Genomic DNA, 23,450 nt, shown 5'->3' on the forward strand with positions numbered 1-23,450 from the left:
TCGTGACTATTCTAACGGGTTCCTTGTTGCTGCGAAAGGGGGGTTGAGCAAACCTCCATGTAAATCTTGAAATGCATCTCGCCATATGCCTTGGGTATAGAACAAAACTCCTAAAGGTAAAAAGCAGTATGAGGCAGGAAGCAAATTCCATGACCGTGATAACCGCCCCCAACGATATCCGCCCCAATATTAAGCATCCGGGTCACTCTCTGACAGGCAAGGTAACTCTTCAAAGTCCCCAGCACGAGTACGCAGCTCATCTCGCGCCAGGCACACGGCGATGGCGATGGTCAGGGCATTCCAGACGCTCTGGTTCTCCTCCTGGAAGTCGATCTGGACCTGAAAGCTGACGTAGGCGTCCGAACCTTTCGAGGAATCGGTCGTGAGGAGGAGAATGGAGGTGTTTAAAATGAAGAGGCCGTATACGACGGGTGGGTGGCGGCGATAGGTGTATTTCGGAGGTGTTTGAGGCTCGACTGGGGATGGAGGAGAGTGTGAACGTGTGGGTGATGCTTCTCTCGAAGGTGTCTTGGTCTGTGCTGGAGGTTTTGTCGATTTCTTCGTCTCAGCGGGTTTCTGTTTGTTCTTCTCTCGACGAGAGTCAGCCATCTTTTTGCGTCCCTTTTTGTGATGTTGGATCAACTTGTCAACATCAACGCCACCAAGGCGGGGGCTCTCAAGTTCTGGCTCAAACTTGACCTTGCCATCAGGACATGGCGTTTCGGGTGAGAGCTCGTTGATACAGAGACGCGAATTCCGCCGTCTCTCGGTGGATGCTGACCACCTTGCCAACGCTGGGAAGCAATCATCCGGCTCAACCTTGATCATGGGGGAGGCCATGATGCTCGGCTTGAGCACATCCCAGAACCGCGGATTTGAATCCTCTCTGAGGAACTCGCGCTGTAGCTTGGCGAGAGATCTCATACGGCCCTGTATGTACTCTGTAATGTCGTGCTCGGACATGGTCGTATCTACAACCTCGGTCATGATGTTGGGCACTATGCGCAGGTGGGCGTAGTCGGCATCCTGGGCTGCCCAGCTGATATACTTGTCGAGTTCCCGCTTGATGAGGTGCGGGACCTTTCTCCGAAGGCCACTCTGGATACTGACCCTCGCCTTTGCAGTGAGATCGATCAACCGGGTGAGTGCCAGGGTTGCTACGCTATGTCAGTGAGGCATTCAGCAATACCCACAGGGGGGGCTCACCTCGAAAGTCCTTGGAGTGGGCATAGATGATAGGGGAGAAGTCGTCCGAAGTCTTGAATATAACATCCGAGAGGGGGACACCACGCAGGTCGACATCCCATGTTGGAGGCAGCATCGGGAGATCCTGTCGCATGAAGAGAATCTCAAAGAGTCGCTCCTCGGCAGGAGCCCAGCCGCTGGCGCCGGGATAGCGTTCCTTTTCCTGCTTCATCTCTGCCTCTAGACTCTTGATATAATGGCTGTCGTTCTCTTCGAAGAGGAAGCTGAGTTGAGCATCCAGACAGAAGCTCGGCGACCTCGACATCTTGTATATATCGCCGTCACTGTCGTCGTCATTATGTTTGTCGTGACTCAAAGAGTCCTTTGTATTAGTCGCGCCTTGCATCATGGATGTGGTGATTTCATGGGGGTTGGTGAAACGTGAAGGTGATCTCCGAGTTTCTCCTCTTTTTTTGGTGAGGGGAAAGAAAATGAAGCCTGATGTCGCAGAGCAGGAAGTGCAACTACTTCACTGCCAACAGCTGATGAACGCTGGCAACACAGAGGCATATCCCCTGTGAAAGAGCGCAAACAGGCCACGACTTGAGCTAATCAGTGAAAACACAGCTCCTATAGAGCAATAAACACTTATATAGCTAAATTCCTTTATTTTACACCAATTTCTACCGCCATCTGCACCAAAGTGAAGATATCGTCACCTCAAGTGTCGTGTAAGTTGGGGTGTGCACATATTCATTCCCCAGCGCACGCCCCGGAAATTCTATTCTGCCGCTGAAGCCAATCAGAAGCCAATCGTCGAAATTCTTCACGTCCAAGATCAACCGCCGTGACAACCTCATTCCCCGGGCTCAACGACGACCATGGCCGAGGTAGCAAAGACGGTGGCCCGCCAATTGCCCGGCTTCAAGCTGGGACAGAAGCAGGTCTTTCTGTCAGTCGACCCCAATTGCCTCCCATTGACTCTCCTAACCTCGCATACAGGCCCAACCATGTAATCACATTCCTCCGAAAGGACTTCCTCCCGCCCAACGAGGCCACCTTCAAGGTGCCCCTGCGGTTCACGAAATTCGATCTTCGAGACTACCTCTGGAACCTTTACAATGTTGAGGTCACAAAGGTCCGGTCGTATGTCAAGCCGCAACCCCTCACCCAGCGCAACTCGCACTCGCGCTCGTGGTACCGCCCGCAGCCCCTCAAGATCATGACGGTCGAGCTGGCCAAGCCCTTCCAGTGGCCCGAGGTCCCCGAGGACAAGCAGGCCTGGAGCAATCAGCTGTGGCAGATGCGCGAGGATCTCATGGACAAGCGAAACGACGAGCACATCCAGCGCCAGCGCTTCCAGATCGGATTGAAGAGCAAGGAGCCCTGGAGTAAGGAGAGGCAGGCGCTGTCGGATGTGGCAAAGAAGTATCTGTCAGGCGAGGAGAAGTGGTCCAACGACGTTGTTCTCGACCCCAAATGGGACAAGATTTTGGAAAAGAAGGACACAACGCCTGCGCAAAAGGAGGCTTGAGCGGTCAATCGGGGGGAAATATCACAGCGGATGACTGACGGCAGTACACTGCTAATGAGATGATGATTCGGAGCCACAGGGAAGGGACAGCCTCTGTAGGATACCCGGGCACCAAAGATGTACATTATTGTAACTAGTCTTGAACGGCAAAGGATGTTGGCGGGTCAAAATTATGAGTGCAAATAGACGCTGAATCTCCTGCAAGTCTACATGCCCTCCGTCTCTCTCCAGTGCTCAGGCTGTTGGAAGCGCAACACCTCGTCTCCCCAACTCCACCAGCCCGCAGTCAAGTTGCGGGCAAAGATCTCAAGGCCGAGAAAGCCTTCGCCTAGAATGTCTTGGAAAAGGCCTCGCAGGTTCGGCTTGCGCGAGTGGACATCGGGAACTGCCACGATAACCTTGGAGTTGAGAGCATCAGCCTTCTTGCTCCCGATCCGCTTCGCGATGACGAGCTTCTCCCACGGCTTCCTCCACGCCGAGTCAACATCGTAGAGCGGCTCGCCCGAAGCGGCAACCTTAAGCCATGTCCACTCGGTCACAACCTCAAGGCCCCAGGCAGCAAACAGACCCGTTGGAGAGGTCAGGAAGGCTTGGATGCTAGGCTTGTTAGTGATCCAGACAGCAACTAGTCCGCCCGGCGCGAGATGCGATGCCAGAGGAATGTGTAGCAAGAGACTGCGCATGTCATCGAGATTCCGCACAGTAGCATACTTGTCCGTCTTTCTCCTCGCAGACCGGTTTGGCCAAGGCGGATCCAGCACGACAAGGTTGAATAAGGGAGCTGACATGTGAAAGGAATCACAAAGAGCCTCGATGGAGCCATGAAGAGGCTCGGCTTTCTCTGGCAGCAGAGCGGATAATAACGGAGCCTGGGGTTGAAGGACACGGGGACAGTGGAAGGGCCCGGGATACGATATGGCCAGGTCCTGCAGGGCGCTACTAACAGCAGCAGCAGTCATGAGCTCAGCGAGCTGGGCGGCGGGAGACGCGACAGCCGACGGATCATCTCGGCCGTGCCGGGGCTCCGGGGTTGAATACGGAGCTGCGGGGGGTTCTGCGGAGACGATGCGAAGGCGGGGGACTTGAGACGGGAGAACCTGGCTCTCCTCCAGGGACGAGGGTATGTCGATGACGACAAGGCTCTTGCTTGGGTTCTCAAAGAGAACAGACGACGGCCGGCAGTTGTCGCTGCTCCCCTGGCACTCGGTGGCCATGGCTCTCCAGGTCAGATGGTAGATTGGAGGTTTGTTCCTGAGGCTTGGCTTGGCCGCGGCTGATGTTGGGGAATTTGCGGGCATATTCGGCAAACCTCGGCTCGGTCATTGGTTACCGGAACCGTTTATCCAATGCCCTGTGAACCCTCGACTCTCAGTGGGTTGGTTCAGTGAGACGCTTACTGATGAACCCCCCGGGCCCCCCCAGGTTTATTTGCTTCTGGGGATTTTGTTCCGATGCGTGACCACCTGCGATTTGTGGGGGAAGGCCCCTCGGCCACTCAACGGCCCCTGACCACTAAGCGTCGGTTTAATGACGTCTCCTGCCGCTGACAGCCGGGGAAATTCTGCCGCAGCAGGGCCATCTCCAAAAACCTCTATCCCGTCCCGTCTCCGAGTCCGTCCATTCCCCGCAACCCGGAAAAGATCCTTTCCTCCTACAAACTCGACCCGTCAACAGGAGCATTTGCTCTCGAGAACAATCCCCCTAGTCGACTCTGCCGCGGAATGTCTCTTCGATAGGCGTCGAATCCGTTCACCAAAGCCAGCCACGTGCTGCTCGATCCGAGGGGGAATGTCCTCCGCTGACGCCGCTCACATGGAGCACGCTCCTATGTCCGATCTTGCGCGAAACGCCAAAGACCAGGGCCATGGCTCCGCTGAGGCCTTCAACAAGGCGCGGAAGCAGTCTCCTTCCGTGTGCCCTACAGACGACGAGGCGGTGACCCCCAAGCGCAAGACGCAGAGTCTGGACTATGTCTGGAGATCTGGAGTTGCGGGCGGCTTTGCCGGATCTGCTGTGAGTGCAAACCCAGCGCGATAGGATCAATCCATTCGTATGCAGCGTTCGCTAACCTTTTCTGTAGGCCAAAACCGTCGTCGCACCTCTTGATCGAGTCAAAATTCTGTTCCAGGCCAGCAATCCCTTGTTCGCCAAATATACCGGTTCCTGGTTTGGCGTCGCAAAGGCCATGAAGGATATCTACCACTACGAGGGCGCCATGGGCCTTTACCGTGGACACTCTGCGACTCTCCTACGAATCTTTCCCTACGCTGGCATCAAATTCCTCGCGTATGAACAAATCCGAACCATCATTATACCCCGAAAATCACACGAGACACCGATGAGAAGGCTACTCAGTGGAAGTTTGGCGGGTGTGACGTCCGTCTTCTTCACGTACCCCCTAGAGGTCGTCCGAGTACGACTAGCCTTCGAGACCAAGCGCGAGGGCCACTCTTCTCTCACTTCGATATGCCGTCAGATCTACAATGAACAACCCGTGCAAAAATCTACGACCGCTAGGCTGCCCAATGCCCCTGCGCCTGTATCAGCCACCGCGGAGGCGGCTGCGGCCACGGTGCAGTCAATTGCTCCTCGGGCAGGACTGGTCAACTTCTATAGAGGATTTACCCCTACCGTGCTGGGCATGATCCCATACGCTGGTATGTCCTTTTTGACACACGACACCGTGGGAGATATCATGCGCTCTTCGGCCTTTGCGCAGTACACGACGCTACCAAAGAAGGCGAACCACCCTCCAGGAAAGCCAGCTCCTTTGCGGTCGTGGGCAGAGCTCTGCTCTGGAGGTATCGCGGGCCTAATCTCACAAACTTCATCCTACCCGCTCGAGGTGATCCGGCGACGGATGCAAGTCGGCGGAGCCGTTGGCGACGGCAGACGGCTACGGATCGGCGAGACGGCCGCCATGATCTTCCGGGAGAGAGGCATCCCCGGCTTCTTTGTTGGCCTGACCATCGGGTACGTCAAAGTCATCCCTATGGTAGCGATCAGTTTCTACACGTACGAACGCATGAAGCTCGTTTTGGGTATATAAGTGCTTTGGGCAAAGGGAGGTTATCCCGGCTGGCGTTGATGGAGTCCTTGTGCGGTACGGCGTGCAAACATATACCTCTTGGGGAGGTCTTTGATGATTTGGGAATGGTTGAGTGTACACGGGTAGACATGCTGTCCAATATGCTATTTCAGTATTATTATCCTCTCTTACCACTTGCTCCTGGGTAGATACTTGTGACGGTTGTTGGGGGTTGTGTCTGGTCTGGGCACGATCTTGGCTGTTTGATATATGATCTCTCTGGTCTGGTCATGGTTATGGTCAACCACAGCAGCTTGTGGCAGAAGACATGGGTTACAGAAGAGCAGCGTCAGTTGGCAACTTGGACATTTCAGTTTTCAAGTTGATGAATAGAGCAAGAACGAGGTCTTGCAATTCATAGATCCTGCGGTTCATAGAACACATTCACAGCTTCCACCATAGATACCATGGTCATGATGCCTAAGCAGACGTGAATGACAATGAATGGCTTTTTCCCAACTCTGGCATTATTATCACCTGGTCATCCAATGAGGTTATTCAATGACATGACGTTATTCATGATAACCCCTTCAACACACCCTGGTTGCATCCATTCTTCAGCATCCAAAGTTACATATTGCGTCAGATGCTCATGCCCCTTGTCGATCAATGTCTCATTTCTTTAACGGTTAGAGTTGGCCGAGGCTTGGGCGAACAAAGTTTCAGGCGACGATCAAATATCCCCATTCAATGTCCGGGTCGTGGCTTAACTCGTTTCGTACCGAGCTGCGCCCTTGATGACGATGCCCGTTCGCCACGCCTTGAGCAGACGGAAGCGGAGGGCTCCGCGAAACGGTTCGTCCAAGAGAGCTTCTCGAAGTCTTACTCCTTCTGGAAAGCCCGCCCGTCTGAGTCGGATATTACTCAGCTCGAGCGGGCCCAACCCAAAGGCCGCGGGCGGCGGGCGATCGACAAGTGCAAGTGATGGACTGGTTGTCCCCGAGGAAGCGTCCATGTGCTCGGCGCCGTTGGAGAGGCTAATGCGCTTGTCTTGGCCCCCCCGGGTAAGGGATTTCGCACGTGCCCGCATGGTTTTCTTCCCCCCCTCCCTTCACTTTCCTAGTTGAGAGGGAAAAAGAAGTGGTAGGGGCGGAGGGAGTGGACGTAGGCTGATGGGCGCAAGCGTCTGAGTGGGCAAAAACGGCCGGGCTTCTAGAATCATTGGTGCTTGTACACGACAAGTATACGGTACTTGAGAGGGAGATTGCGCGTGGGATTGCCCTGTGGATTATGTAAATGACCCGAGGATGGTCACCCTTTGTGCCATTGATTTGAGAAACGCCTCGCGCTTGGCGGCAAGAGGCTTGGAGGTGCATGTCTCGCCAGGGGGAGGATTGGAATAGGATGGCTCGGAGGGACATTATGCTTGCTGATCATGACGAACATGTCATGAAGCTCGGTTTGGGGACATCCCGAAGTTGGATTATTATCAATCACCACCAATTTACCATTCATTTGCGTGGTGTTGACAATCAATCAAACGAGGGCAACTCTCATTCTCACGTCGTACAGCCAAGAAAGTATCAATTAGCAAAAACCCGCAATGGCACCGGAAATGCTCCTCTCACCCCCTCACCAAGAAGGTTCACCTGATCAGTCAGTAAGAGAAGAATGAGTCAATTGCAATTTGGAATACCCAGCTCTTACCCTACAGCCCCTCGGATATCACGGGTATTGCGGCATGCCGCGGAGAAGTTTCAAAGGAGAATTCACCAAAACGGGAATGACGGCGACGTTTTAATTGCCGTAAACGCTTTAAAATCAAATTGCCCAATTAGATCATGCATCCCGTATGCAGAGAAAATGCGACGTTGAATTCAAGGTCAGAAGCCAAAGCGAGGTGAGTACTCTCGCTTCTGATTGGCTGCTCACCGAGTTGACCAATGCGGCTCTGAAGCTCCAAGGTGAGCTTCCCAAAAATGCAAGCCTCAGCCTTTCATCTTCAGCTTGCACCCGACCTCACCTTCACATCAAACACCAACATCGCCAAACAGGCCGTCGTAATTCGACAATCGCTTGCTACTCGACTCGACATAAGCAGCCTAGCTTCTTCATCTTCGTTGCAACAAAGCTCCTGCTTACGCGCCAAACTTCGCCCATCATGGCGTCCGCCGCCGACCTCGACGGCCTCGTCCTCCTGCGACAGTCCATCTCCTCGAAAGCGCCTTTCATCCCAAGAGCATCCGCAGATGTCTCGGCCGACGCCTCAGCGCCAGAGGTTCCTCTCTCACAGGCTACGCACCTGTGCTTCCCCGACCGGAGCGTCGCCGTCCCCATCGATAGCCCGACGCGCTTCGTGTCGCACGACAAGCCCGTCGACCTGCGCAGCATCTACTTTGCCTGGCTGAACCGCGAGGTCGCCATCCCCGAGTACAATGCGTCGGCTACAAAGCTCAATGATGAGCTCGCCGCCGCTGGTGGTGCTGGCAAGGTCCAGAACCTGGGCTTCATCGAGCGACTGGATCTGATTACCTGGCTCGAAGGCGCCAGTGAGGAGAGCGAGTACATCAAGCCCGTCGCTGGCGACAAAGATGCGGCTGCTGCTGGCGCAACCACAACGGCAAAGACGGGTGCCGTGTCATCGGCCGCGCAGGCGCGATCAGGTCGCGGTACCATGGACCCCAGGCTGGCTGGTATTTACAACGGCGAGCGACGCATGGGCGATCGCAACACGGTTCTCAGGGGCATTAAGCCCACGGTATGTGTTTCCCTTCTTCTATGAGATATCCCTCGAGCCTTTACTGACTTCCCCAGGACTTCTCCCATGTGCGCAAGCTTGCCGTGCCCTTCATCCAGAAGAAGTCCCAGTCCAGTTCTTCCAGCATCCCAACCAACCCTTCCCTCGCGCTCAACCAAAAGGTTCCCACACGGCGACCAGATCCCATTATCCTTCTATCTCCCTCTGCATCTTCTCTCCTCCGTCTCTCCAATGCGCGATCCTTCCTAGAGGATGGCAAGTTCATCCCTCCTGACGCTGGAGGCTCCACAGCCACTATGCTCCACGTCCAGCGTACTATCCGCGCTGTGGATCCGAATCGCCCAATGCGCTTCATCCTAGTCGAGGGCTCAGAACAGTTCAAGCCTGAGTACTGGAACCGCATCGTCGCCGTCTTCACGACAGGCCAGACGTGGCAGTTCAAGAACTACAAGTGGCACGACCCCGATGAGCTGTTCAAGCACACACTCGGCATCTTTGTTGGCTGGCGAGGCGACCAGGCCCCGGATAACATCCGCGGCTGGGGCCATCGCGTCCTGTCAACGGGTATCGACCGTTGGCGCGGCGAGGGCCACGATGCCTCTCGCTTCCGTGACAAGGAGATTGTGGAACACATCTGGCGCGCCATCGAGGATAACATGCGGGCTCGGGGTTGGAGAAAGGACAGGGCTCCTGCTGCGCTATAAGCCGGGACGCTGACATTGCTGTAATTTACGATTGGCACTTGGACATTTGCTGTCGAGATGGATGGTATTGGAAGGGAGAGAGGGACGCTACGGAATGGAATGGAGGGGAATGAACTTGCTAAAGAGAGCGTCCCCGATATGTACTAAACTCCCATTGGGAGGGGAGGCTTTGGAAGTGAAAAAAAGCGTTGGCGTTTGAACGGTTCTTGCTACTATGTAGACTCATCTATCATCTGGCCTGGCCTGGCTCGGTTGTGGGAGGAGAGAGGGAGGCCCGAGAGGCATCCATAGAAACCCCATCTAGGTTCAGGTCAATTGACACATCATATTTCCAGAGGGTGTAAGTAGCACTTGGTCCTTGCGCGTGTGTATATCATCAGCCTATGACCGCCTCTGACGGAATAGTCTTTTCTTGTCTCTTGTCTGCTTTAGGCACACAGTTTCCGGTAGGCATTCCAGCCATATCTCCCCGGCAATCATCACACTCCTAAACGACAGCAGAACGGCAAAGGAGGCCCAGCTCCTCTCAAATATCATCACCAAATTATATAAAAAGATCATAAAATAGTCAAAGAGCTATCCTAAGAAAAGGAATATCTTAGATCTCTTTTATCTACTATTTTGTTCTTCTTCTTATACATTATTCCTAACTATAGAGGATAAGCTGATGCCTTCATTCTCCTTGTCTCGTTTTGTCCTGCTCCGACTCCGCGTAATGACAAATGTCTGATTCAACACCGCCTCCGCGATACGACAGACAAGTGTAACCTGTCATGACAGTTCGCAGGGCTGGATATGCTCCGGAGTACCAACCAACAACAGACATCATCTCCTCTCTATGCACGGCCGCACACCAACACAGTCACACAAGCCCACACCTCCTCTTCATCGCGAGTCACATCCCTCCCACCACTGGGCTCTCCCCTTTGCACACAAGCTTTCCGCCAAGCTGAGCCATTCGATGACGGGCGCTTGCAAGAGCCGTGAGACTGCAACGCTGTATCTGCAGCAGCTGACACAGGCCCGTGGGGGGAAGCTAGAGAAGCAAGAGGGAGAGAGAGAGGGAGAGGATTGGGTCTGGCTGCAGGCTGAGCCCTGACCTGCCCCGAGCTCAGCTGCTATGCCGTGCCCGTGCATGATACGGCACATACGCAGGAATTGGTGATCTCGGGGAAGCGGGAGCATGCCAGATGGCGGTGGCCAACTCGTTGAAATTGGATGGCCTCTGATCTGCGTCCTGTATGAGCAGGAGAGGCACAGGCACCGTGGTGACTGGTCATGGTGCGTCGAGATAACACCAGGAGCTCGGGGGGAGCAGCACAGTGGTGGTGTGTCGATCTGGCCTCCTCCAGCTTACTCTATTTCTCTTGGCTGATTGATATTGTGCGTACCAGTTCACCAACGAGCTGGGGTTCCCCACACGCCGTCTACCTGTCATCAGGCCTGGGACGTCCGTTGACGGGACATGACTCTTGAGATCCAGAGCCACGGGAAGGTGGTCCAAGAGTAGCCCCACGTGGTAGTAGACATGTAGATGGCTTGCAACGACGTAAATGATGACGATAATGAGCCCGGTAACTCATAACATGAGTCTCGTCCTTGCCGGTGGTCGAGGACGACAAACGTGCCTCGGATCTATGCCTACGTATGAGGCAGACTAAAAATCATCAGTACATGGACGTGACTCGTATACCAGCAACTCCCTCCACAAGGGTGCTGTGCAGAGTGGACAGGCCTGTCGGCGTTGGTGGTAGCAGAGTGCCACAGAGGTCAAGAGATGGATGGGAAGAACTAAAAACCACCAAATGTCTATCACCACCTTCAACTCGCCATGCCCTTTACACAATGGTGAATTGCGGGAGCGGCTCCGCATTATGTCTTCGGCATTGGCGAGGTTGGCAAGAAGCCACAGGCCGGCACTCTCTGTTGGATTGGATCGCCATCATCCCCCATCCGGCCAAGATGAACATGAAAGAGTTTTGGCTGAAGCCATGCCAGACTCTATGATAGCTCCTGTCTGCGCTGCGTGCGGGTCAGGGGGAAACTTGGGTCCGTGAGCGCAATACAATCAATGCAAGGCCCGGAGACGGTCGCAGGAGCGGCGCCTGCGCCATGCCCACTTGGCGGCTGGCGGGATAAAACGCCGTCGAGTGACGGAATGGCACCATGGGCTCCCGTGGTGGACTTTGTGGAGAGAAACGCTTGTATCAAAGGTGAGCACGGTTTTCAGCCCACGACAGAATAGGGGTCAGTCACTCCCAGTGGGGGGCTTCAACCGACAGGGCGCAAACTATTGCTGTTATCGTGAAAGAGGCTGGAGTCAACTTGGAGAGTCAGTAGAACCAACAGCTTGGCAAGCTATCGGCGAAGGCGAGCCTCGGCTGTTGAATCTCAACGAGGTGAGACACGATGGTCAAATAATAGTCAGGACAGACATCTTGTCCAGAGATGCCGTGGGCAAGCACGCAATCAATCAATGCCCAAACCAAGACTGGGATCTTGACACTCATGGGCCCGTGTAACACGAGCCAGTGTAAGACATTCATCACGGTGCTCCATACACAATGCAATTTGCACTCAAATGCAGAATGACCATGGGGATTCCTGCTGGGTCACTGTCAATTCTCCGTCCGTCAGAGCAGTGCATCTGTCCACGTCCACGTGGTGATCGAGTCAAACGGCACTAGCCAAGGCTTGGGTCGCCAGCCTCCTCAAGCCATCTTTAACCGGCACTGGCACTGGCACTGCCAGGCAAGGGTCGGCAAGGCTCTGCCAACCAAACCCAAAAGGTTAACGCTGGCATCTCTCTCCGCGTCGCATCACATCGTGGCTTGCTCTGAGGACAGGTAGGGCACGCGAGATGGAGTCAAGCCCAATTCGGTACAAGTTACGGACGACTCACGACGACGACGGAGTGCGCCGTGAGGAGCCCATGTCGATCTTGAAAAGAGGGGTTGCGAAAAGGGGTTGGTCGCCTTCCTTCAAGCAGGGCTTCGGCAGGGGACAATGTGCCATGCCTTGAGTGCCGTCCCACGTGAGAAGCACGCCACGTACGGGGATGGCGTGCCGTTCAAAGGCAGTCTCATTTGACGACGCGCCGTCTCTGTGGTCAGTCAACACAAGCGAGGTAGCAAGCCGGTCCGGTTGTTTTGTATGATCCCGAGACCGTTGCCCTCGTTTGTCGGCCTCAGAGAATGCCCATCGAAACTGTCATCGAAACGTTGCAGGGCTAGAAGGAAGCAGCCGCGAGCCGAACCCTCTAGTCGATGCCGCACGTGGTTATGGGTCTGGCAGCTCTCGTATCATCAGCTTGGATTGTCAGCAAGGAGCTTGTTCACCGTCTGCAAAGTCGCGAGACTTTGGGAGCCTTGATTGCTGCCCAAAGCATTTTGTCCACTTTCCTGTCTGCTGGGTGGCCCCGAGTGGTCCGCAGTGATTGTGGATATTGCCGTCCTGGAATGGTTAGAGGGATCTGTGTTGTGTTCCATGATCGTTCTCTCGTGGGTTTCCCAGGTTGCTGGCACATGGCAAAGTACTTTGTACTTCGCGTGGCCGGCAAGGGATTGAACGAGACCGGCAGAAGAACCCTGCACATTTGATTCAATTGCGCCCCGAGATGATGGTGCATCCAGAACTCAGACGCATGCCGTCAGTCTCTGGTTTCAAAACACTGGTATCGGATACGTTCTAGTGGCTGTTGATCGAAAGGGTTGATGCCTGCAGAGGAGAGGTCGTCTTCATGCGCTAGGGTGAAGCAAGAGACACAAGTCTGTTGTGGTGATACACATCCTTATCGTTAAAAACAGGCTGTCCGTCGTACCGTCGAGCCGCCCTAAGCTGACGATGGCGCTGGATGCGCAGTTAGCCGTCACGCTCCGACCAACAATATGCAAATCGCCCGCTGGTGAGCCGAATGGACGGGTCGACCGGTCCTGTTTGTGCATGTTGATGAAGCGATCCGACCCGATGCCATGCCATGCCACATGGCCACATGGGCATCTGTATGGACAACCAACCGTTCCCGTCAGACGGCTCCAAGCACCGCTAGTAAGCAACAACTTGACCCAAGCAACAGCTCCAAGCTCCAGTGGATCATAAGGGTCCCGGTCCGACACATTGGTCACTGCCTTGGACCCTCATCTGCTTGTCTTGACCGAGGAGAAAAAGAAAGAAAAAAGAAAAAAAAGAGCTTCTTCATCGGTGATGACGTCCGCCTCCGGACGAGATTATCCACAATCTCGACGACTTGCCGTAACAAGTCCCGGGGCTATTGGGAGGCTTTGGGTCTGTGGCTGGCCTGGAACAATGCAGCTGTGGGAAGGCGCCTTATGTCGGCGTCTAAGCGACCCCACTACTCGTGTTGCAAACGCGTGGCTTCCTCAAACCCACGTGGCGGGCTCCACCAGCGCGACGAGCAGGCAGGAGCCTTGTTGGATTTTGCTGCTAGCCCCACACCCTCGCTTTTTGTTTCCGACACCCAAACGGCATTGAGTCGACTGAGTGCTCGGATGTGGATCTCTGCCGAGTATCAACAGTGATTGAGAAAGGCGAGGTTCGAAGTCTCTGCTATCAGCTCTAGCCCTGCCACGGAAGGTCAGATAGCTATTTGGTTGGGTGTGAAGCCGCTCCCGTGCTGTTACTTCAGACCTGTCTGCCAAGAAACCATGTAGATCGTTGCCGAACCCATAAACGATCGCATACCCATCAGTCTGTCGTCGGTGGATTCTGAACAAATCACACGTTGATGTTTTGTGCCGATGCAAGATTGGGTTTGTACTGTAGCTAGACATTGCCGGATCGGATCGTCTAGTCTTGACTTTCGTCTTGAGCCTCAGGGCTCATCTTGCCTGGCTGTGCGAGAACGTTCCGAACTTGCAGGAGGGTTCGGATGAAATCTCTTCCCCTATGGGGCTGGAGGAGGACAGCCTTCTGTTTCATCAGACTGGGCGTTCGGGTTGGGCTCTCCAGTCAACGTTCCGCACAGCGGATTCCTTGTGTGACGAGCTCTGCCATGGGCCACGTGGGAATGCCGACAAGACGGAAAAAAGTGACCAGTCATAACCTGGGCTTCGCTCGAGACTCCTCAGCGACCTCTGCTGTGCCTCATTGGGCAGATGCCTTCCATGGTGCCCATCATAAATGAGATGTCAGGTTGAGCGTCCGAGTATCAGGAATTGTCTCTCGTGCGAACCTCAGGTGACCTGGGGCGTTGTTCCCTGTAGAGTAGTCAGCTCGCCGTGCTCCAGTTGCGGTGCGGTGCGGTGTAGGGATTGAATGGTTGAAGGCAACAGTTCTCTGACACCAAAACCCGATTATTCCCAGGCTCGAGCAGAGGCTGTGGACTCTTGCAAACGACGTTGAAAACCCTTACTGAGCCAATAGCATCGGGCTATGTGTGCCATCTGGCGAGTGAGTTCTAACCACTGGACCAGCCGTGATGGGCCACCACGCCGAAATTGTCCATGTCCATGCGCTTGATGCGCGAACCAATTTGCTGCCAGTGTCCCAGCAAAGCCGCTGGAAGGTTTCGGCGAAATACGTGTTGTGCAACGACCATTGCCCGCTCAACCGAAATCATGCCAGCAGACGCCGGATGGGCTGATGATGGCTGGGGGTTTTGCCGCCCGATCTTCCAAGGGTGCCACTTCGTCGTTGCAACCGTTGGTCCATCACCTTCGGGATGCCGATGACTTGGGACTAGGGCAGCCGACAGGCTCTGTCCTGGGCATGACGGAATATCGCGTCCCTAGTTGATGGAGCAGCACAAGCATTCTCGTCTCGCACCTGGACTTGCGACACGGCCCGCTCAACACAGCAGGCTGTCTGGGGGCTCCAAGGAACAGGGGCTTAGCGATGGGAGGCCAAGGAAAATGGCGGCAGATCCTCCGATGTCCTTCTCTTGCCCCCGCGGCATCTTCTCGCTCTGGCATTGGCACCGTAGGAGGACCCAGCCGTGAATTTGGAAAGGAGACACTAGCGATGCCCTAGCGAAGCGCGCCTACGACAAGGTGGAGGAGCGGTTAACGATTACCGTGACACTAATTGCTGGCGTCGGTCGGTTATGTTGGGTGTGTGTCCTTTCAGCGGCTATTCCTTCCTCGAGCCATCAGCACCAGTAGATCTTAGCGATAAAGCATCTGGCCGCTTTCTTTAGAATCCGGTTGCGATTGCTGAAAACAAGTATCACAATGGGGATGAAACGAGTGATGGGTTGTGTAAGCTGAGGCTCGACTGAATTGTTGTGGTTTGGAAAATGATGTGACCGACCTGTGCCTTCCTTCTTGGTACCTTCGTGTGTTCAGGCAGGAAGGTAGGCGGCTGCTTGCTCCTTCCCAACCCACACCCGGCAATCTTAAAGAGACTCTGAACATCAACCTGTCGAAGTCTTACTGGACCTCCCAGTCTCGATGGCTTCACCTCACCGCTAAATTCATGGTCGTTTCCAAAATCACGTTACCTGTGCCAGACCAGGTCGGCTGCTCCGAAATCACAACCCCGTGTTGTGTTCTCCAGCGTGAGTTATGACCGCGTGGCTCGTCGACGGGATTTTGAGTCGAGTTGAATTGCTCGGCCGGCCCAGGTCTGTCACAGGCCCCGGCCCCTGACACGGGACAGATTCCATTTGGGCTTCTAGAAGCTAGGACGAAGCACAGAGGCGCCGACTGTGCAAATCCCAATTTCGCGTCAGGGAGGGCATGATGCGCCCTTGTTCAACCCTCAAACGGTCAAGCGAGTGTGACGTGATGATTGAGCCAAAATGCTGACAGCTTGGCTAGGCATAGATTTCGGCTGCGATATCCGTTGAACTAATGATCGGTGTCCTGGAGATAGCCTGGAGCGGGAACAGCGAGCTGGAACACTACAGTACCTACCCCCGTTGAGTCAATGGCGCATCGGCAAACAGCCCTGAGAGATTTCACTGTCCAATTGGGCCAGCTCTGCACAAGAATGACGGTGTCGGCGGCGCACATTGAGGATCTAAGCTTCACCTGCAACACCCAGTGACAGTCAGCTTGACACCAAGCATGCGTTTGGCGTTCGTCAACACCCATTTCCCGTCGTCTGGCCTCTCTCAAACGCCACTGTACCATGTGCTTCTCATGCTGCGCTCAAGAAGCACGATGCCACCAAAAACTATCTCGGAGTCAGGAAACTGGGTTAGCGCTGATGAGCATGACAGGGTCCGAAGAAGATGAAGCAAGCATGGCATCAGGCATGTGAGGGTACCCAGACAGGGCCATGCCCGTATATCAAGAGCGGCTTTGCTTTTGGTCGTCTCGGGGTTCTCCAGCAGCCGTTTCAAAGCAGTGTTTCAGTATTAACCCTTCTTGTTGCTGCCGACGAGACTGACAGGCATCAGCATCCAATGCCAAGTTGGCCTAAAACCGGGCTCCCGTCCCTGTCCCCTCGCGAACTGCTACAGGCGAAAGCCACAGACACCACCAGCATGGAAGGGAGGTGAGAAAGTGCTGATTTACCTCAGCGTCGGTGCACACCAACACCAACGAGACGGGAAGACTCTGGCATTGCTCCGACGGCTGCATGCTCGGGTGCAATTTGTAAAGCAAACCTACCTAGGCAAAGAGGCGGCGCGTGGGGCAGAGTTGGGGTGGGCCATGCCCACAGCGTGGTTGCATGGTTGCAGGGACATGGGCGTTCTCAGCGCATGGCCACAACGTGACGCGGTGGATGGAGGCATTGAGCATGGCTACAGGGAAGACAGTCGGCCGAATGTAGCTTAGGACGGTGGGAGGAATCCCTGGAGCCACGCGCGCCCAAGGGGGCACTTGCAAGGTGGCTGCCCAGAGCAAAAAGGTGCTGCTCCTGGAGAAGATTGGCTGTGGGAGCAAGGCATGCACTGCAGCGCCCAGCAGGAGTCCACGCCTGCACGACCTGGCCTGTCTTGAATTAACATTCACCAAGAGAACGGGTTATTGGGAGGTGTCACGTCTTTTCCCCTGCTGGGTTGAGTTCTTTGCTGACAACCTCCAGTGACTCCAGGACCTACCTACAGAGCCAGGATCAGTTCATGGTCAACCTCGCCTGGCTGCTTTGTTGCACTCTCTCCCTCTCACACTTCATTCGTGTGTTCAGCGGGCTCACGACCCCATTCGTGCTATGCACTAGCCCGGCCGGCCCTTTGTTTCTCATCAGAGGGTCGTATAGGCTTTGCCTCCCCCTTCCCATCCATCCATGTCTACCAGTCTCCCTGAGTTACCTCCTACTTACCTACCTCGAGGCAAGCGAGCATTCCATCCTAGGTGTCGCCCACCGTCGTGCCTAGCCGACCCACTAAAAAGATTGCAGCAACCATCCATTGAAAGAAATCATGGGAGAGCGCTGGAGGATCAGGTTTTCGGCTGGGCCACTTCGGCGCCAGCTTTGGATGCCTTTGCCCGCTGGACTCAATGGGATTTGCAATGAGGCGCCCGCCTAGGCGACACCCGCCATCGTCGTGGTTGCACAGGGTACGCTCGTGGCGGGCAAGCCACCGGAGGAGAGCCCGCTCGGGTCGCTACTGGCTGGAAAAGGTATTCCAAAGAATGATTCTGACGCCGTCGAAAATGGGGGATTGGGCGGATTTACTGGCCATACGGGACCAAAGATATCAAGCATGCGCTTCCATACCGTCCAGACAGTCCTCGCGTACGCCATGTGCCAGCTAGCGGGCTACTTGTACAAAGTCCGTCTACTCATCCCTCGGTCAGTCAGGATGCGGAGGGGCCAGAGTGACTGTCCCCCGCTTGCGCAGCGCAGACCGCTGCAGATCAGCAAGAGTGATGCAGGCATTCTGCAGACCTCCAGGCTGGGTGTAGAGTGGTCCCCGGGCTGTGAACCCTCAGCAGGTATCATGCCCTAACGCGTTACTTACAGTGCCTTAGCGCAGGTAGCTCCAAATGTGAACAAGAGCGGAGGTGAATTGGGGTCCCAGCGTCGAGGCCAGTAATGCGAGTTGCTGGAAGCGGCGGTCCTTTCTTGGGATCCCAGCCTCTTGGCTCCTGGGCTCGCTCTGGGCAGCAGCTCCACGCCAGAGACTCTCAAAGTCTTGGTGGTTGATGCAATCATATGATTGACCGAGCAGACAAAGGAATACAGCAACTGAGGAGCAATGTGAGAAGCGAGGTAGGTATGCTGCATCGGCCGGCAGAAGGAGGGCTGATTCCTACGACGGTCCTTTCATGTCGGGATTATTGCCGGGTGGTTTCTCTGTTATGATTTCTGATTACCGGCAGCCCCTCTTCTCTGTGGTCGTTTCCCCTCCTTTCACGCATCCGTCCATGTTGGTCGGCTTGCTCCTATGTGCGTGTTGCAGTCGGATCCGATTAGAGTGTGCCCGTACGGTACCGGTGCCCAGCATTCCCATGCACCGGACTGCCTCTAGTTAGTCATCACCGACACTATGGATACCTGAGTAGAGTAGGTGGCTCGCTCACCACCGTCCGTGATTACGTTCCTGTCGGGAGCAGCCAGTTTGACCGAGGCCGGGCTGGAGAGTTTCACTGGTTTGACGCAGCGGGCTGGCAACAGAGCTGGCTGTCCTCGTCTTGGTCGCCCCCTGGGAGCCCGCCAACCTGCGCTGAAGCATCCATGGAAGCCCGCGGCCAGGGCTGGTGTATCACTGAGCGAACCCCTGTTACACGGCGCACCAAGTACCCGCTACCTAGGTAGGTGATCAAGATGGATGGGGTGGATTGGACTCCATGGATGGTTCTGTGGGCGTTCTCGTCTCGCTCTCGGCCTCAACTGTAATAGCCCACTTTGTTCTGTTCTGCACCGACCCGACCCTTTTTTTTCTCTGTCCATCCATCGCCTCAGCGGAGTCATCGGAGCCCTGGCCCTGGTTCTTTGCCCTCTTTGACCCTGACCCTGCCCTGACCCTGGCCTTGATTAGCCCGCTGTTCTCAGCGCCCAGATTAGCCCCGGCGTCCAGTTTGTGGTGCGTGCGTGCGTGCGTACCTTGTACGGAGGAGCCCTCAGAGAAAGACACAAACCCACCGGCTCTCGATGGCGCCCTCTCTCTTGGTAGAACATGAGTCTCTAGACGCACGCCGCCTAGTCGTCCCCGTCCACCCCTCTCCTCACACCCCACCCTCCCCTCAAGTGCGCCCATCTCCAGCCAGGGCCGGTCTTGGTCTTGTCTACCCTCTCTCTACCTTGCCTATCCTATCCTATTCTAATCCTGCCTATCCTATCTCTCTGCCCGTGTCCCACTTGCTCTCGCCGCGTCCAGTCCATTTGCCTTCTTATTTGAACCTTCCCGCTGCCGTCACCAGAAAAACTCCCTCCTTCTAACCTTTCTCGTTCCCGTTAGATGGCCACTCTGTCGCATACTCAAAGGCCCACGGATCACCAGTCTGCCTCTGATACACTCGAACACGCTGCTCCACGCTCCTCTCTCTCGCTCTCGCATCGGCCGCCTCCTCCAGTTCCGGTCGCTCCTCCTCCAGACGCTCCCTCGTCCGCCGCCGCCGCCGCCGCCGTGGTAGCTCCGCCCGCGCCATCCCACGTCACATCCTCCAACTCCAGCTCCAACTACGGCCACCGTCATACCCTCTCCTCCGTCTCGAGGCTGAACAATCGCTCGTCCACCAGCATCTTCGCCTTGGCCGCCGCTGCCTTGGATCGCACCCAGAGCGCCATCGCTACCATCTCGGAGCCCTCCATTCGGCCTCGACAGTCCAGCGGTGCCCTCTCGCGGCTCTCCCTGCTCACGAGCTCCTCTCCCTCGTCGGAACCCTCCAGCCCGGACAAGTATCACCGTCTGAGAAGCACCTCGAGCCAGTCTCTCCTGGCCGGCTCCAATTTGGACAGCAAACTCGCTCCCCAGGCCGCCCCGGCGAACAATCCGCCCTCCCAGCCCTACTTGTCCACCGATCCGAACCACCCGCTTCCAGTCAAGTCTCCCGCTACAGAGAACAAGATGCATCAGACATCCTCGCGCTTGCTGCGCATGACGGACGATGACCGGCCGTTCACAAAGGTACGCGCCCTCGCCCCACGATCTTGTATCTCTTCCTGTCCTGGTGTCTCCGCTCGAACCGTTTCCCCCTCGTGTGGATGTGTAACGTTCTGTGCCGTGTCCATGATTGCATCTCTCTGAAACGCTGCCTCTCCCGACAGCTACAAGCTACGACATTGGCTAACATGGTTTCACAAACAGGACTTCAAGGATCTCTTTGCCACCCTGGTCGTCAGTCTGCTACCACTCTCGGCTCACCGCGTCCGATTGACAAAGGTCGAGTACACCTTCCTGTCCGAGGATGCTATCAACAACCTCGGATCTCTCAAGTTCTCCCAGTCCAACCGCATGCCCGACCCCAAGGACCCTTCCCGCATTGTCACCACCACCACTACCACGACCTTCTCCATGGCCAAGGATATGGCCCGCTCTATCTGCCAACGTTTCCTCGAGGCTCGTTTTATCGAATCGGCCGATGGCAAGTACCAGCAGGTGTACACAATGAAGGGATCCGTCTGGCAATTGACACCAAAGGGCATCACCGTCCTGGACCGATTCTGTGCCCGAAATGGCATCCAGCAGAAGCAGGTGTCAGAACTTGCCAACCTCGGCGCGACCCAGCTGGTCCTTCTGGAGCGAGATTCTCAGACTGACAAGCTTCTCCACGATCAGGGCACTGTTGAGGTCATCTTCCGTCGCTTCGCCGGTGCTGAGGGTCGCAACGTCAAGCCTACCGTCAACGCCGCCGACTCGGACTCGTTGCATGATTACCGGGACGGTCTGACTGGTGTTAAGATGGCAGCCGAGCGCAAGGTCAATGGAAAGTCGTATCGTGACACATTCACGGGCAAGGCCACGACCGATTGGCTGATGGACTGCTCCACCATTGTCGATAAGCGGGAGACAGTCGAGGTTGCTACCCTCTTCGTCGAGTACGATCTGATGGAGCCCGTGGCCCAGGATCGCGCCTACATGTCCCAGAACCCCGGATGCAATGTCTTCCAGCCCACCAAATACGCCATCTACCAGCTGTCGCAAAGAGGCAAGGACCTGGTCAGCGGCGCGGCCCCGCGAGGACGGGCGTCAGAGAGTGAGGGCGGTAACGCGTCGCAGCGAAACGGAATCACTCGGGACTCCAACACGCAGCGACTGGACAAGATCCTGAACGACCCTGCGCTCCGACTTCTCTTCCGCGAGCAGCTCCGCGACACGCACTGCGAGGAGAACCTGTCGTTCTACCAAGACGTTGACGAGTTTGTGCGCAGCTGCAAGGCTGCGACAAGGGCAGCTCAGAAGTCGCCCAACACCACAGCCATGGACAGCATCAAGGAGATTATGGCATCGGCATATGGTATCTACAATGCCTTCCTAGCTCCCGGATCACCATGCGAGCTCAACATCGACCACCAACTGCGCAACAACCTGGCGACACGGATGACCAAGGCTGTGGGGCAGGACGTGGCCATGATCGACACTCTCCAAGAGGTGACGTCTCTGTTCGAAGACGCCCAAAATGCCGTGTTCAAGCTGATGGCCAGTGTAAGTTTGGCTAACGCCAGCCCCCAAGCCCCCACGATGCCCGTTCTCGGACACACCGACTGACACGCAAAACAGGACTCGGTACCAAAATTCCTTCGCAGCCCCAAGTACGAGCAACAGCTGCGCAACTACGAGTTTGACCTGCTCGGCCGAGGCCCCGAACGGAGCCAGAGCAGATCAAACCGGAAGTAGGGGCCGATGCTCGAGGTTCCGATTCCGAACGCCGACCCGACTTCCCGAGTGAGCGAGTCCGACTAGAGGCCTGGGCCCGGGGCTACAGGACCCTTGTGGGCACGACTCACCCATTCACACCATATGCCTCATTTCACGAGTCATTTGCATACAAACCATTGACTGATTTGGCTACCAAAGTGTTTGCCACTGTCGAAACGATACCACCTAGAGCCACCCCATCTCCTGCATCATCGGTGTTTTTGGTTTTTTTCTTGGTAATATCTGCTCTATTGTTTTTTCCCTCTCCAATGACCATCCGGCAATGGTCTCTGCGGGCGCCTCCGACCACACCTCTCGGCCGCTTCCTAGCCTCCCAGCCTACCGGTGCCGGACCGGACACAGATCTGCCGCGGTAGCTATATTGGTTCTATGAAGATTTTTTTTTCGTTACTGCTTTTCTGGAACCTTGGAGGCGCCCGCGGGTAGACGTTTCTGGTATAAGGTGGCGGAAGAAGAATTACACGGCCGAACATGGGATGGGCACGAGGCAAAGATTGATCGTCATGATGTAACGACGCATCCCGGTTTCTGCCAAAAAGAGTGATTGATCGAGTCGAGGCAACTACTTGATCAAAAGCAGACCAAAAGCAGACAAAAAGAAGGGGCCTTTACAGGCATACGGACGCATAGGAAAGGTGGACGCATTGACGACCGACGGCCGGGAATGCGAGAACATGACAAGGGATGGGACGGAAGCGCGAAAGACGTCCTTTCGACAAAAAAAAAAATTCGGCGGCATTATCCTTTTTCTCAATTCTTGTTGTTTTATTTGACCCTTTTTTTTTTTTTTCTTGTTACGGCTTAACGGGATCATGTTGAGAGGCCGAAAGTAATGCATTGCATTGGAAGGAGTCGGGTACACGGCGGGCCAGCGCTGAATACAATTGTACATAGAAAAAGAAACCTGGGCAGCCTCTTCTCGAATCTTCTCGAACTCTATCGAGAGAAGTATGGAAAGGAAGAAATGACAAAAATGAAGCCATCCTCTCGGGTTGATGTGATGTGATGTGTGTCTTGGTGCTGACAAGTTATGTGACCCGTTCGACTGTCGGTGAAAACCTGCAACTCAAGGGATGACGATGCCAATCAAGATCTGGCCGAGTGACTATGAATCATGACTTGTCTTGGAACGCGGCAGTTGTTGGCATGGATGAGATGACCCGGACTATGGGTCGGATAAAAACCTAACAGTCGGGTTGGAAGTCATTGGAATGCCCAGCAGGTTTGGTTTGACAAGTCCAAGAATGTTGTGTTTCCGAATCGCTAGAGTCGAAGAGAGAAGCTGAGGATGATTCAATAGCACGCGATACGCTACCAATGGGAGACTGAGGCTTGTTTCGAGACTGATGGCATGAACTGGTCGCTTCGATTGCTGTTCCTGAGACCTTGGCACATGTCGCGATGGTCTAGGCTCCAACTTCACAACGGAGGGTGATTGATGTCTTCTATTCTTAGACTAGATGCATGAAGAAACTAGGCAAAGTTTTTACAAAATCTGCACTAGGATC

General features: G+C 55.2%; 6 protein-coding genes across 6 annotated transcripts; 4 read left to right on the forward strand and 2 right to left on the reverse strand.

Annotated features, from left to right (window-relative positions):
• Positions 1-189: 189 nt before the first annotated feature.
• LRP88_13882 (uncharacterized protein) lies at positions 190-1,510 on the reverse strand (the record flags this gene model as incomplete). Its single annotated transcript, XM_083250238.1, has 2 exons — positions 190-1,157; positions 1,207-1,510. The coding sequence occupies 2 exons, from the start codon at positions 1,508-1,510 to the stop codon at positions 190-192; spliced, it is 1,272 nt and encodes a 423-aa protein (XP_083094572.1).
• Positions 1,511-2,066: 556 nt separating this feature from the next.
• On the forward strand, positions 2,067-2,719 carry LRP88_13883 (mitochondrial 54S ribosomal protein uL23m; the record flags this gene model as incomplete). The annotated part of the gene is made up of 2 exons (XM_083250239.1): positions 2,067-2,137; positions 2,188-2,719. The coding sequence occupies 2 exons, from the start codon at positions 2,067-2,069 to the stop codon at positions 2,717-2,719; spliced, it is 603 nt and encodes a 200-aa protein (XP_083094573.1).
• Positions 2,720-2,925: 206 nt separating this feature from the next.
• Positions 2,926-3,933, reverse strand: LRP88_13884 (MT-A70-domain-containing protein; the record flags this gene model as incomplete). The annotated part of the gene is made up of 1 exon (XM_083250240.1): positions 2,926-3,933. One exon carries the CDS (start codon positions 3,931-3,933, stop codon positions 2,926-2,928), a length of 1,008 nt encoding a protein of 335 aa, XP_083094574.1.
• Positions 3,934-4,507: 574 nt separating this feature from the next.
• Positions 4,508-5,768, forward strand: LRP88_13885 (coenzyme A transporter; the record flags this gene model as incomplete). The annotated part of the gene is made up of 2 exons (XM_083250241.1): positions 4,508-4,732; positions 4,800-5,768. The coding sequence occupies 2 exons, from the start codon at positions 4,508-4,510 to the stop codon at positions 5,766-5,768; spliced, it is 1,194 nt and encodes a 397-aa protein (XP_083094575.1).
• A 2,140-nt stretch (positions 5,769-7,908) lies between these two features.
• LRP88_13886 (RNA pol II accessory factor, Cdc73 family-domain-containing protein) lies at positions 7,909-9,209 on the forward strand (the record flags this gene model as incomplete). Its single annotated transcript, XM_083250242.1, has 2 exons — positions 7,909-8,505; positions 8,562-9,209. The coding sequence occupies 2 exons, from the start codon at positions 7,909-7,911 to the stop codon at positions 9,207-9,209; spliced, it is 1,245 nt and encodes a 414-aa protein (XP_083094576.1).
• A 10,312-nt stretch (positions 9,210-19,521) lies between these two features.
• Positions 19,522-21,900, forward strand: LRP88_13887 (regulator of G protein signaling domain-containing protein; the record flags this gene model as incomplete). Its single annotated transcript, XM_083250243.1, has 3 exons — positions 19,522-20,190; positions 20,371-21,708; positions 21,784-21,900. The coding sequence occupies 3 exons, from the start codon at positions 19,522-19,524 to the stop codon at positions 21,898-21,900; spliced, it is 2,124 nt and encodes a 707-aa protein (XP_083094577.1).
• Positions 21,901-23,450: the final 1,550 nt, after the last annotated feature.

Source organism: Fusarium phalaenopsidis, assembly GCF_050370095.1.
Source record: "Fusarium phalaenopsidis strain FUZ10S chromosome Unknown contig_32332, whole genome shotgun sequence".
Taxonomy (NCBI): Eukaryota; Fungi; Ascomycota; class Sordariomycetes; order Hypocreales; family Nectriaceae; genus Fusarium; species Fusarium phalaenopsidis.